This window comes from Anolis carolinensis, chromosome 2 (assembly GCF_035594765.1).
Source record: "Anolis carolinensis isolate JA03-04 chromosome 2, rAnoCar3.1.pri, whole genome shotgun sequence".
NCBI classification, from domain to species: domain Eukaryota; kingdom Metazoa; phylum Chordata; class Lepidosauria; order Squamata; family Dactyloidae; genus Anolis; species Anolis carolinensis.
This window is the reverse complement of record NC_085842.1, coordinates 46639293-46655033: the sequence shown is the minus strand read 5'-3', so window position 1 is coordinate 46655033 and position 15741 is coordinate 46639293. Positions and strand designations below refer to the sequence as shown.

The 15741-nt window shown below is 35.8% G+C and overlaps 1 protein-coding gene across 20 annotated transcripts in view; it reads left to right on the top strand.

Annotated features, from left to right (window-relative positions):
• foxp1 (forkhead box P1) overlaps nucleotides 1-15741 on the top strand; it is a 702210-nt gene that overhangs the window by 619381 nt on the left and 67088 nt on the right. For all 20 annotated transcript variants that reach the window (XM_008105380.3, XM_062973812.1, XM_016991766.2 and 17 more), the window contains one exon: nucleotides 7621-7725. In XM_008105380.3, coding sequence (XP_008103587.1) covers nucleotides 7621-7725 — 105 coding nt within the window. The remainder of the gene's footprint in view (nucleotides 1-7620; nucleotides 7726-15741) is intronic.

The window sequence follows — 15741 nt, the reverse complement described above, 5'->3', positions numbered from 1 at the left end:
AACTGGATTATATGGCAGTGTGGACTCTAACACAGATGAAGGCAGATATTGTGGGTTATTCTGCTTTGATATTCTGGGTTATATGGCTGTGTGGAAGAGCACCGAGGGTCCTTCCACACAGCCATATAACCCAGAATATCAAAGCAGAATAACCCACAATATCTGCCTTGATCTGGGTTATCTGAGTCCACACTGCCATATAATCCAGTTCAAAGCAGATAATGTGGATTATCTGCCTTGATATTCTGGATTATATGGCTGTGTGGAAGGGCCCTCAGTGCTCTTCCACACAGCCATATAACCCAGAATATCAAGGCAGAATAACCCACAATATCTGCTTTGAACTGGGTTATCTGAGTCCACACTGCCCTATATCCCAGTTCAATGTTTGGTGCTAAATTCGCAAATATAGTAATTCCTACATAACATTATCATGTATTGAACTGCTTTTTCTCTTGATTTGTTGTAAAATATGGTGTTTAGTGCTTAATTTGTAAAATCATAATGTAATTTGATGTTTAATAAGCTTTTCCTTAATCCCTCCTTATTATCCAACATTTTTGCTTATCCAACACTTTTATTTTTCAGTGATTGGTTGGGGGGGGGCCAAAATTCTGGTCGCTTACACTTGAAAATTACCAAGGGCCGGCCCTGAAGGTTGGCCATTGCTCTTCTCCCAAGAAGTAAACATCTTCTTATTTCCTGGCTGCAGTCTGCATCTACAGTGATCTTCACACCTAGAAATATAAAGTCTATCACTGCCTCCATGTTTTTTCCCCTCTATTTGCCAGTAATCAATCAGTCTGATTGCCATAATCTTGGTTTTCTTGATGTCTAACTGCAACCCAGATTTGCTCTTTCTTATTTCACCTTGGTGATAAGGCTCCTCAGCTCCTCCTCACTTTCAGCCTTCAGAGTGGTATCATCTGCATATCTTCTAAGGTTGTTAATGTTTCTTCCAGCAATTTTAACTTTTAACTCCAAAAATGTATTTCACATTATTTTTCATGGGACCAGGGGTCCACAAACTAAGCCCTGTGGACCGGATGCGGCCCTCCAAGGTCATTTACCTGGCCCCTGCCCTAAATTATAGACTTAAGGTTAACCTAAGTCTGAAACGACTTGAATGCACACAACAACAATAATCCTAATTTTGGACTATTTCGTCATAGTCTGGCCCCGCAACAGTCTGAGGGACCATGAACTGGCCCTCCACTTAAAAAGTTTGAGGACCCCTGCTGTAGACAGAGTAGACTTTAGGTTTGTCAACATTCCATTTGTTGTATTTGCAATGTTAGTATGGTGGTGGGAATGGTGTTCTCACTACTTCCCATTCTCATTTTCCCTTTTTTTTTCTATGTAGAAAAATCCTCTGTAGTATCTTGAAATGTTCAAATAACGGGTGAAAACCTCATAAATATTTGGGGGTTTTCCTACATAAGGGGAAAACTACAGTAATTATTTATTCTTGCATGCAAAGATGAAATAATTGAGGATTTATATCCATATTCTTCTTCTCACGCACTCTCGTGTAGTATTTTCATAGAATTGACCATCAGGTCCAACCCTCTGCTCAATGTAAGATTTCCAGATAGAACATCCCCTGCAGTGTCTACAAATGAGTGTATATTTTTTTATTTCCTGGATACAACATATAGAGAGTAGTTCTCATTCATTATGACCATACTTTTCTTTAGAGGTTTACAGCTGCTTCAAACAGTATGATTTTCCTGTCCAGAGATAATCATGGTAGGAAGTATAACAGTCTAGCTGCTTTACTTTTGAATTTTAAGTAACTATTGAATTTTACTAATGTTATACCAATTTATTTTATACTACAGAAACTCAAGGTTAATTTTGACTCAACCTTTAAACTTTCTTTTAGATCTGGCAGAACATCTCATTTTTATAGATTTTTTTCTGATTTTTTAAAAGGCTGTGTGCTGTTTACTGGATAAGAAACTAAAAGCAACACACTGTCTACATATCAGTTTACCTCATTGCTGTCCATCCCTGAGGATCTTCAAAGGAAGAAAGAAACTATTGGAGCCAATGGTCGCAAATATTACCATGGTCCCAGGCACATGGTGGTGGGGAGGGGGCAGAGGGAGTTGCAATTTGCTAACATTAGATATCTTAAGAAGTACTGTCTGAATTGATAGTACTGATTTTTCAGGTATATTTATCCTCTTCAGCACCACAACTGTATGCACAATCCAAGTGATCAAATGCTTTAAGAGCATCCATCCAAAGACTTACTCCATCTTGCTGGTTCCCTCATGCCGTCTGTAAAAACATTAAGTGTTCCCTTTGCTGCATCTGATAGATGTGATTCCTGATTTCTCTGGATTTATGCATAATTTTATAAAAGGATTAAGCATTTGTGCCAGGATTACTGTAAACATGTTTTGATCTTGGTTTAACAGAATTATTGGGAAATTCCACCTCCCTATTTACAAATAACTTTTGAAATCCAAATAAACATTGCACAATTGCAGTCATGTTGATTTTTTTAAATCTGGAATTTCTAATAATTGATATATTCTTCAATTCTCTCCCTCATCATTTTTTCTAAGTCACATAAATATGCAGATCTTGATTTTGTTATTTTTTACCATGGATATGCATGCATTACAATATTAGTACTAGAAAGAAATAGTTCAAGAAACATGAAAAATAGTTTTACAGTGTATGGCTTGAGTTCTCAGGAGTGGAAAGGATTAAATTAATCTATTTTAGACGTTTGATCCTTGTTTATTTATGGATGGGGTGTTTTTTTGTTACTGCGGTCTTGTCTAGAATGTGTAAATTATACCTTTTAAAATTGTAGAAAATTAAATTAAAGATTTAGAAAATTCTGCAGAGCTATCAGATTCCATACTGGAAATTAATGTTCATTATTCATATCATGAACACACCTGTACAAAATCCTCTCTCTCTCTCTCTCTCTCTCTATATATATATATCCCCTGAGAATATCCCCTGAGAACCATATACAGTAGAGTCTCACTTATCCAACACTCACTTATCCAACGTTCTGGATTATCCAACGCATTTTTGTAGTCAATGTTTTCAATACATCGTGATATTTTGGGGGTAAATTTGTAAATACAGTAATTACTACATAGCATTACTGCATATTGAACTACTTTTTCTGTCAAATTTGTTGTTAAACATGATGTTTTAGTGCTTAATTTGTAAAATCATAACCTAATTGGATGTGTAATAGGCTTTTCCTTAATCCCTCCTTATTATCCAACATATTCGCTTATCCAACGTTCTGCTGGCCCATTTATGTCGGATAAGTGAGACTCTACTGTATATATATATATATGTGTGTGTGTGTGTGTGTGTGTGTGTGTGTGGTTCTCAGGGGATATTCTCACAAAATTGCCTAAGATTATTTGTCTTTATTAAGAACATTAAAAAACAGATTAAGATATAGATATGTTCCTTGCATTTGTCATATACATTGGTGACTTTACAGAACACTTCAACAGGTTGCCCTTGCATTGTTGCAGTTGTGCATTGTTGATTGTAACAAAATATTTTTGCTAGATCTACCAGACATGAATATGATAAGGGCTGACATGCTACAAATTTTTGGCTATTAACATTAGTGCCTGGTTTTCTGCTCTTCTTTTCAACACTGTAGACCAAGTTAATAACGAGACACTGACTTAAATCATTGAGTTGGGTGTGATGTAACATTGATTTTAAATACCCTGTAGTGAAACTTATCCTAAAGAAGATCTTCTGTCTTTAATATATATAGGTAGTCCTCAAGTTACAATCAAGATAGGTTTCGTAGATTTGTTCTTAGGTTGAATTTTATATAAGTCAGGAGAGGCACATTTTTTTCAATGTAATTGCACACACACACATGCATGCATGCATGCTTTGGATAGCATAGGGAGGGGTTAACACCACTGTGGTGTTTGTTTTGCCATCTGTGTCCCTGTTCAGTAGATTTCACCTCACTTTCTGTCCCTGTGATCATTGGATTTTGAAAAATATGACTTGTTAGAAACAAGGACTGGTGATAAAGCTTCAGTGGAGACACATTTTTCCCATGATAACTCATTCAGGAGTGCATTTCTCTTTGAAGGGGTAGATTATCTCTCATTTCCTGTTGTCTCGCCCCTCTTCTTAACTATGAGTCATTTGTAAGTTGGAAGTTTGTAATTCTGGGACTGCCTATACTTGAATTGGAGAAAATATACTACTGTTAACTCCCATTCATTTTTTTCTCTCTTCCTCTGTCCTCCCTAAGTAAGCCTATCATTTACATTGAAAAAACAATTTCTTGAAATTCACGCATTTTTATTTGGCAGAAGTGCACACAAGTATATTTATGTGTGACTTGAGCTGAATCATATTTTGATATTAAGGCTTAGTCCAGAGAAAAAACATGTGATACAGTTTGTTGTTATGGCTCTTTCTTCTTATTAATATCTCTTTGAAAAAAGAGGTGGTTGACCTTCACTTATTTTGTTTCATATAGTTTCTGTAACAAATATGTTTTAAAAATTGGATGTACCGGTAGTATGTTTCCTAGTCCAAGACACTCATTGGAGGCTTTCTATGACTGCTTACTACTCTCTTCTTAATTGCTTAGCCCCAACATCCAGATTCATGTCATTGTAGGGCAGGCCGTTGACTAAAGGAAATAGATTCCATGTTACTTTCAGAGTTAGTAGATACATATAGGACCCATTGAGGCTGTACATGTTTTATTTTTTATGCCAGATCAAAACTCCAGGCCTTTAAGGTCTCATGCTATTGGTGGGATGTCCTGTTAATCATGTATACCCAAGTTTGCTGGTAGCAGCCATCCAGATCCAAGGCAGTGGAAAAGCAGTACCTGATCACAGTATGGGCTATCATTATATATCTGTAATGCCCTCATAATGTATCTGTGAAGTATATCTATGAATTAGGTGTCTTGCAATTTGGGCTTGAGTGCAAACAAGGAGTCACTGCCATAATGTTAAATCTCAATCTAAAAGGATTAATTGAAACCCTTTTGGTAATAGATGATAATAGATGACACCTCCATTTATATGTATGTGTATGCACCCTGCCAGGGACTCAAGGTTAGAAATACATATTATTCTTCCATCCTTTCACATTTCTGCTTCATGATCCCAAAAGCTATATAAAGGAAACAAATGGAAGGAAAGTGACTTGGCCAGGACTATAATAGGATGTTTGAATCCCAGTCATTTCATTGAGGTCTGACATTCTCTCCAGTGCATTACACTACACTGACTTCTTAAACATTAACAAAATTCATAGTTTTATATAGCCTCATTGATTCAATTCTCTGTTGCCTGTTTTGGGTTTTTAGCCTACTATAGTATATTTTATTAATTTCACATGGTTGTCCCTAGCTCTTGGATTCTTGAAAAGTGGGTATAGTAGTATAAAAATACCCTGATTTAGATAAGCCAGGTATATTTAACTAAATAACCACATATTTTACTGTTATACTTTGCTTTTGTTTTCCCCTTCTTTTCCTCCCTTTTCTACCCCATGTTAGACAGACTGTCAGTCTTCTGAAAACCAGTCCTCTCTTTTTGCACTTTGCAATGTACTGTGCATATTGATGGTTCTATGTAATTAATAAGGTGAAAAACAAAATTGAGAGTGTGATGGTTTCATATTTGGGGTTCTTTCTGACTGTGATAGGAGTCTGTGTGTAACAGAAAAGGAGAACAAGATTTAAATTGTACACATTCGAGGAAGCATTTGTAAAATTACTGAGGCAGCATATCTCTCGTCTTTGAGTCGGTCACACTTGTAAATATGGCAGGATAATAGTGACAAATAAAGTGAGATCTATTTTATCCAATGATTGCAAGCAGATGAGCATCTGCAGTAGTTCAGGGATGAGCTACCAATTATTTGAATTTAAGTTGATGAAGATAGCCAGCCTACTAAAAGCATCTATTAAACAAGTTCATCTTCACTATCATAAAATGAAAGTTTGTGGCAGCACGTGAAAAGTGGGGTTTGTTTTGCTGAGTGCAAGCTGATCAGAAAATGAACACATGAAAGCCTCCCAATTTATATATGTATGGTGTAGAGAGCACTTGCACAAAATGCACAAATCCATACTGAGACCAACTTTTGCATCTGAAGAGTGGTGGTTATCGTATCTTTCTGTCTGTTCCAAATATGTAAAGAGGTCATCTTTGTGAGATTTTATTTCAAGGAAAGTGTCCTCTTAGTGTTTTTTATTTTGTATATGGCACAATTTCATTTGCCTCTCTTTATCTTGTGGCAACAAATTCAAAGTGTGTCTGTGTTATATATTTTTTGAACTGTGATGTTTTGCTGTGTAAAGTTCCAGCAGAATTCTTCCCAATAAATAATAGCACAGTACTAATATTATTGTTCTCTGGAAATAAAAATATAATAACTGTTTACACTCATATTTTAACATGTTCACGTGTATTGAATATAACTGAAAAAACCCTGGGTTTTAAACTACTTGTAATTAAAATTTCTCAAAGCCTTGTACATATATATTACTTTATATACTTTTTTAATATACTTTTTTATTCTGAAGTTTGTTACATAAAAAGATATTAGTTCAATTTTTTTTTTAAAAAAAACATATCTTTCTTTAAAACAATGATGAAGGCAAGAATTGTATTTAGAACAACTTGGACGTCTCACGTTTCCAAAAACATAACTGATGGTTATGAAAATTATTAGAAAAAATAATTTTGTTGCTTAAGAAGTTTTAGTGCAGAAGTGAAATAAAGATATTTTGGAACATGGTTCATCAGTTAATGCAACAGATACATTTCCCTGAACGCCACATGGCCTGGATCAAAGCATCTCGTGACTTGGATCAGTGCAGCCAAATCATTACATATTGATTGGAATCCTGCTAGAGATTTAACCCTTCTGTGATCAGAAGGTTATCTCTTTGATACACACAGACATATAGTTTAAAACTGTATTTTTGATAATATAAAACATTGTTTCAAAATTTAACTGTTAATGATTAATTTAATGTTAATTTTATAGTGAGAAATATTTTGCTGGGAAATATGGGTAAGGTTACAAAGAAAACCTTAATATTAAAGAGGAACCAGTGCCAAAATGTATTATCTTTTGTTTTCTTATTTTCTAAATAGTTATTTCCATTCTGAATATAGCAATTCAGCATCTTAAACCATCCTGAAAATTGATTTAGGTGTTGAATTGCTATATTCAAAATGCAAGTGTAGTTTTCCAACCCAGTGTATTTCATATAAATATACCGTGTTCAAATATTTTTTGTATCAAGTAGAACATCAAGACGTACTGTCAAATGTTCCCAACATTCACGTTTTCTGTTTATTCCAGTTCTTTACAAAACTTCTAATTAATTAATCAGACACACACAACCTGCCAGCTGCAATCCCTGCAAGGCTTGTGACTGTTCTGTCGTAAAGCTCAAAGGAGGGCTTCATGAAACAAAATGACTTGTTTGTTCCTGGGTATTTCATTTTGTTTATGTATTATACCTATTTGTTTTGCTTTTAGCACCACAGTGAGACAAATTCATTCAAAGCATCACATTATAATGCCTTTTCACTTTTTTTTCTTCCTTCATTCCTTCAGTTTATCTCACGAAGAGCACTCTCATAGCCATCCACTTTATGGGCACGGAGTATGCAAATGGCCAGGCTGTGAAGCGGTATGCGAAGATTTCCAGTCTTTTCTAAAGTAAGAATATATATATATATATATATATACATACATACATACATATCTATCTGTATATATACACAAAGATATATGTTTGCATTTCAAATACTTAAGAAATGTCCATTGTTTATCCGCATAGCATGGCAATGTCACTGTCCTCAGTCAAGCCTGTATAACAGAACATTTAAGAGAAACTGCCAAAAAAACCATTCAACTAGTTTGTCCATGTGGCATGTGTGGATCACATTCAGAAAGGTTCATGACAGTCCTCTACTAACCATCATGTACATATATCGTATTACGTAAGTTTTAACAAACCTTAGATGTAATGTAGAGGCTTGACTCATAATTTAACCTTTTGATTTAATTGATTTTGTGATTTTAGCCTGCTTTTATTGACTATAGACTGGCAAACTTTCGTGCAAAGTTAAATAGTGTCAAATGAGTAATTAATGAGCAAAGTTAACACTGCTAAAATTAAATTCTAATTACACTAATTGAGCCCCTGCAGTTTGATGCAGACCTCTCTCCACTGCCAAGGAAAACTCCTATATAAAGTTGCTTAACTGACCAGGACATACTGTATATGCAAGGGTTCCAGTATATGTGAGTAGTGTTAGATTGTATTGACTTGACTGGTAGAGTGCATTTTATGGGCTTTTGAAAATGTAAGCTTATATCCTTTGGTATTCTGAAACATTCTTTGGAATTGAAGTCATAGATACTTATTGCATGTGGAATTGATGCCTGATAGGAACAGGAGAATTGCAACTTTTCCATACCTCTTGTTTTCTTCTGGGCAGGTTTCATACAAACCCATTGGATGTAACAATAGAACATGACTTACATGTATAGTTACATATTCCATGTGGAGCTTGGAATAAAGGATTATAGGAAAAAGTCACACATGTAGTCTATTTTGCTCATTCATTTATTGAATGAATGAACAATTGATCATTTGTTTCGCTTGCAAACTGTAAGATAATCAAGTGGTTTCTTTATTGGGAACATCCCTGATATGTTTTTAGTAGCTGTTCCTTGGCTTAAATCAACTTCAAATCCACAACTGTTGCTTCAGAATTACAAATCTACATTAAAAGCCTGCTGGTGGTTCTCTCCTGTGTCTACTAGTTCACCATTTTATTGCTTATCTCTACAATTTCATCATGATATTTGTTAGCCTCCAGAACTCTTTGTGGATTTTCATAGGGTATATACTGTGTTTTCTAGTTTGGTTGAGGCGAGAAGCTTTACCATACGGGCTGGGGTTAGAGGTAAAATATACCAGCTCTATCTCGCTCAACATTGCTTTACTATTTTTTTCTACTTATAGAGTAAACCATAGTCACCATGAGCAGCTTTCTGGTTTTTTGGTGTTGCCACAGGGGGAGGAGAACAGTGTCTACAGTCTATTTAATAATATGAAAAGTGGATGACTTGTCCTCTGTGGTCTTTCTGCCCATCACATCTGGTGGGGTTGTGAAAGAAGACCTTCTTGGTAGCTGCTTTCAGCTGAAGACTTCCTATCTAGGAAGCCCACGGGGAATCTCTCCTTCTACTGCCAGATGAAGACCCTATTTTTATTTATTTTTTATTTTTATTTGAAGAGGCTCTTAACAACCAACTGTTTTATTGTGATAGGGATTTCCTAGAATGCAAAACCATTTTAATCTTCTGAGAGATAGACGGTCTGTCTGCCTGTCAGTTCGTCTGTCTTTCAAATGCTTTTAAATTCTATTTGCATGGTTAATTGCATGTTAAGCATAATTTTTACTATATTTTTATATCTCATATTTGATATACAGTAGAGTCTCACTTATCCAAGCTAAACGGGCCGGCAGAAGCTTGGATAAGCGAATATCTTGGATAATAAGGAGGGATTAAGGAAAAGCCTATTAAACATCAAATTAGGTTATGATTTTACAAATTAAGCACCAAAACAACATGTTATACAACAAATTTGACAGAAAATGTAGTTCAATACGCAGTAATGTTATGTTGTAATTACTGTATTTACGAATTTAGCACCAAAATATCACGATATATTGAAAACATGTACTACAAAAACGGCTTGGATAATCCAGAGGCTTGGATAAGCGAGGCTTGGATAAGTGAGACTCTACTGTATATGATTTCGCTTTTATTTCATGTCATTTTGTAAGCCACTTAGAGTCTCACTTTACTTTAGTGGAACACGAGGAGATACTTAATGTAATGTAATGCAATGAAGTGCAATGAGTATTCTTCCAAGAAGAAATATAAGAAATAGTAGTAAATCCGAAACAAAAAGTTGATGCACTATGAGCAGCCTGTAGTGCTTTTTCTGAAGGTACACTACTCTTTTAAAAAATCCCAGTTGTTTTTCCTTTCAGATAACAGGAGGGACTTATCAATATCAGCACAAAGATGGCCTATTGTAGACATTAATTTCCCTATTTCTTTTGAAAATAAGTAGGGTCTGTTCGGTTGTCCCCACCCTCCTCTTTACTCTGCCAGCCATTGATGGCCATGCCATGGTAGCATCAGTTAGAGCTAACTGCTACCAGCAGGTGATTCTGCTAAATGTAATGAAACTAGTGCACCCCTGCATTGCCGGAAATACACAGGTAATGTAAAAACAAAAACAAGTCCACTTTCCCTGCTGTGGAAAAATGGCCTCATTCTTTACTGTATGAAACAATAGAACTGTCTGCTGTGTCTCAAAACCACATTTTATAATATAAAATATACTTTGTAGAGAAACCACTTGGACTTCTTTTTCCCTTCTACTGAGAAAAACCGTTCCAAATCATGCAGTTGAAAATCCCTTGGGGTTAGATGTATGAGGGCAGATGAGGGGGGGGCACACATTTCTGATGCATGACTACTGGTACTCTCAAGCCTTGCTGTAAAGCACATCTCAGGGTCCTTCTACACTCAGAATAAAATCTCACATTATCTGCTTTAAACTGGAATATATGGCAGTGTGGACTCGGATAACCCAGTTCAAAGCAGATATTGTGGGATTTTCTGCCTTGATATTCTGGGATAAAGGGCTATGTGGAAGGGCCCTCAGAATAAGCACACATAGTGTTTGCTTTCTCTCCAGTCTACATATTTTAAACACTGGGTTTCAGATTGCTTTCTGCCCAAGAACAATGTAACACATTTGATTCTTAGTATTTATAACATTTCTATACACCTTTCCCTAATGAATGAACTTCTCACATAGTTGAACATTAGAAGAAGCAAAGCTCTAGAACAGAGGGGAAAGTTGAGACCTGGGGCTACTTTTCACCTTCCAGAATGCCCCTTTTCTGGAAATAAATGAATTGCTTCTCTTGGAAACCTGCAAAAAAGATTTAACATTAAAAGATACACAGTTCCTAACTCCAATTTCAGAGGGGAGCATTTTTAGTAATCTTCACCCCCCACTCCACCCCCTCAAAGGCCCTAATGACAAAAAAATTGCCCTTGACCAGAGTTGCTCTAAAATGTACAAGGCAGACCTGATTAAGACATAACCCGAGCCACTGATGTGGATCTATGCGTTATGGCTGTTGAGTGTAGAGCACATAACTACAAGTAGAACAATCAGACAAAGCATCATACCATATAACTTGAAATAACTGGTTGGCTGTTTATATTTTCAATATTCTTGAACCCTAAACCATTTGCTCACCTCACCTCACCATCATTTTATATTCGATATTGGTGTTTTCCATTACAACTAAAATCGCAAGCCATTGACATACCAGCCTTGAGAGGTTGCTGAATGATGGAGGCAGGCTTGGACTTTCAGTGTTGATTGCTGGAGAGACAGAAACATAGTTTTCCTGTTGTACATACTGGAAACTAAAACACTGTGTGGTTACTAACCGTGGACATCAAAGCAATAGTTTACTATGAAACTTCAATACCACACTGCAAAAACTTTCCAAAAACTTCAGTGGAAAACAATGGAAGGAAAGAAATGAAGAATGTTGGATAGATGTCTTTCCGATCATATGGCCCTCATTGGAACTCATCACATTGACGTCCTCAAGCTGGGGTAAAGTGGCCTATATCGCCCACTTCGCCATCCCATTGCCCAGTTTTTCCCCTGCAGCACTTTTCCCGGCTGACTTTATGAGACACTTCCTGACTGGAAGTAGCCCTTTGTTATGTGATGGAGGGCTCCATCCAGGGAGTGTCCTAGGACAGATCCCAGACCTAAGTGTGATGAGGTCCTTACAATACATAGTTAAGGCAAACATTTATAGCGCAGTTTTGTTTCATGCAGTGCATTATGGTATTCCAAGATTCCTCTTAGGAGAATGTGATCTATCAGAGTGTCTATTGTCAGATTAATTTATTGCTATCGTGACTCAAGAAAAAAAATCTCAAAAGAAAAATATGTCCCTTACAGGGACTACTTATTTGTTGTTATTTTGTAACTCTTGCAATTGCCTTGATAGTGAAGATAAAGAGAGAGACTTGAGTAAGTTGACAAAAGCAACTTAGGATGTTCTACTCTTGCTGATTTGCCTACCGAAGTTTCACATATGCCCATCTGCTTTCAAAGGGATGCTTGGGGTGAAAAATCTACAGTAGACTGTAAAATTATTGCAGTTTGATGCCACTTCAAACTGCTATGGCTTGATACTATGGAATCATGGAAACTGCAATTTTATAAGGGCTTTAACCTTCTGTGCCAAACTACAAATCAGATGATTCCATAGCATTGAGTCATTCCATGCAATTTAATTTTGTTGCTAATGTGTATGCGTGTGCATAATTGTTAGCTTCTTACGTAAGGAAATATCACAACTTAATAGTATACAGGAATTTATGTGACGTCATTTATTTTCTTTATATTTCTTGCACACATACATATTAGTATCTCATATGAGCAAATAATTTTTGCAACAGAAATCTGTAATCAGCACAATATTGTGAGAGTGCAAACACTTGGGACTTTGCACTGTTTTGTGAGAGCAGTAACACTTCTAATTGTATTTTTTAAAACCTGAGATTTGTGCCGGTGATAGATGGAGGCTTCCTGGTAATCTGTTTCATGTGAGTTTAAACTTTTAATAAAACTAAGGAAGGCTTATGTGAAAGAAACGTATTTGACACACTCTGTAATGTTTTCACAAGTGTTTTTATCCTGGTAACATCTTGTTTATTTTAGTTGCTTGCCTAAAACTACTTGGAACATGTTAAGAAAACATTTCAGGAAAGCTTCTAAAAGAGGCTTTTGTTTGGGAGCAACTGTGAGGCTGCTCAGCTCACAAAGGTGTTAACTTTCAACCCCTTAAGCACTTCCACATGAAATTCCAGTAACTATGCTTGTGGTTTTGCAGAGGAAAAAGTACACATTAATGGGACCAGGTATATGTTCAGACGCACCAAAGGAAGACCGGAAATCATAAATTGTTTCAAATGCATTAGTTGCTGTTATTTGCACGTCAAAGGGTTTTAGAGCCAAAGTTACCTTGAGAGTTAACAAAACAGAGATGTCTGGTAGAATTGGTACAGTGTGAGAGGACAACGTTATACATGGTTTTACAATTCAAACACATGGCTTTTGCTAGCTCGCTTCTTCAAACATAAATAAAATAGATGGCTGGCTAGAGATGTCTCATGCAATTCATCCACTGACAGGATGGCCAAACTGTATGCAGTCTGTTCAGTGTGAATATACCTTAACTCTTAACAGATTAAAAAGAGGAAGACAAAGAATCCTTCGTTGTATTCTCTCGTTGTCAAATGTGTGAACTGGACTTTGGATTTCAATGCCGCAGGTTTTAACAGCAACATTATTAACCTCACTGACATTGTGAGGAAGTTCAAGACCTTTCCAATACATGCATCACTTTAAAAGGTCAGAGTGGCCTAAATACCACACTGCCCTCTAGTGATACACATAATATTTGGAGGAAAAGTTTTTAGGAAAGATACTATCTGGGACATCCTTGCTATACAGTTTTAGAAGCAGAAACAGAATTAGAGACCTTTTTCTTAGTCATTATTTCACTGTTATTAGTTTCCAAAATGTAAATTTGCAAACAAAGAGTAGATCCTCTCTGTAAGTTTGCCTGCTGTATGTGTCCATAGTTCTTAGTCTGTTGTTTTTTCTATAATCACACATGAGAGGTGTAGGTGTTTGGTTTATGTTTCCCACTGTTAATTTCCGGTATCTAATAAGAAAGCATTACCTAAAAGACAAGGATCATCTTTGTTTCATTTTTTTTATTGACACCATCTCCCACATTATTGCAATGTCTAAATGGTAAAATTTATTATTAGCAATAGTGTCACAAAAGTCTGAGACAGCAATTTTCCTTTCAATAAAAGTAGTTAAAATCCTTTTAGAAAATCCATAATTTTGATTGCTGGTACTTCATAAATGTATAACTGGTACTTTTTAGCTGTCTCTTTAGGGAAAAATGAGTTTTATCACCTGCAGTACCTGGGTTAATGAAATTGTATGTTGGAATTTAGCCAGAATGAAAGATGAGATCATTGAGTGATACTAGTATTAGCAACAGGTCTCATAAAAAGCTTTGACTTCTGAAGACAGGTATCATAATGGTGAAGGAGGGTCGTGTTTGTGAGATTTTTGACATTTAAAATACTGAAAGAAAACTGAAAATTTCCAATGCAGGATCAGTGACTTAAATCTCATAAGCAAACCTGAAATAAATATATACATGTTCCTAATTGTTTTGAAAATGAATTTTCATGCTTTGAATTTGAGCTATGGTTTCTTGTTCTGGTTTTTACAAATATACAATTCACAGTCCAATTTTTAAATATAAGTGTTGTCTTTCTTCCTCTAGTGTTTGTGTGGTTATTAGCTGTCCAGGAAATATATACTAAACAAATATGAATCCAAGAGGACTTTGGGGTCTTTCTTTCTTTTTGAGATATTGTAGATAGAGATTTGTTAATATACTTTCTTTTTGCAGTCTGAATTTATTTTCTATGTTCTGTCTGTTTCCAAAGACAGAAGATCAGCTGTCAAGATGGACTGTTTCATTCCAAAGAGAAGCACTTGATTTACTCTTTTTTAACCTTGGCTTTCTTAACTTTTTAGTGAATTCTATGTATGTATCTTCATATGGTGATAAAGAAGAACTGTGTTGTGCCCTGACACAGAAGCTTAAATTCTGTGCCCGTTGCTGAAGACTCTTTTGAGATGTTTAAGCAGCGCAGGAATCCTGAAAGGCTGTCAGGCGAGGGTGCTGGTTTGAAATGTGCCCGGAATTGTTAACCAAACTCGCCTTGAAATACTGTAGTTTCCCCCCTTTCTTAATGCACGCTTAGTCATTTTCTCTGTTAACAATTGTCTTGCTTGGGTGAAATAAACAAAAAGATCTAGGTGAAATACATTAAATAAGGTTAACAATTATATGTGACATTTATACAAATCTCTTTTTCTTTCTTTCTCTGTGGTGTTTGCATTTAAAGAAGATATTTGTCTGCCTTTGAGTCAGTTTGTATCCTTATTCTGTGGAGTTCAGACAGATTGCTTCATCTGTACTTAATTTGAGAACTTAGAATAGGTGATTTTGCCAGATATTTGATATCTCATGTTAAGAATAAATGTGTGAAAATGTAACTGTTTAAGCTGGCCATTTTAATAATCAGTAATAACTACTGTGCCGCATAAATGTGTTTTTATGCTAGCCTGTTGTTTTTGCTTGCTGTGTTCTAGTTTGCTTTTTATATTTGCATTATCTGAGTTCTGAAAAAGTGACACATGCCAACATTCATAGCCATTCCCGATGTCTCCACACTTCCCTAGCCTTTTTATTTCAACGGCATTTCACTGGGGCTGCATTAGAGGCCATTTGAATATTTCATTTCCTATTAATTATGCACTGTGACTCTCAGTGTCATTATAAAAAAGAGCCTAATGTAACAAAGGATGAAAAGAACCATCAAGCAGTGTGACCAAAAGAAAATATTCCAAAGCTTGTCACGTATGACCGGCTTAACATCTCTAATTTGAAATCCATTGCATTCATCTTAAATTAAAGCTTAAGGATTCTACCTTTACCTTGTTTC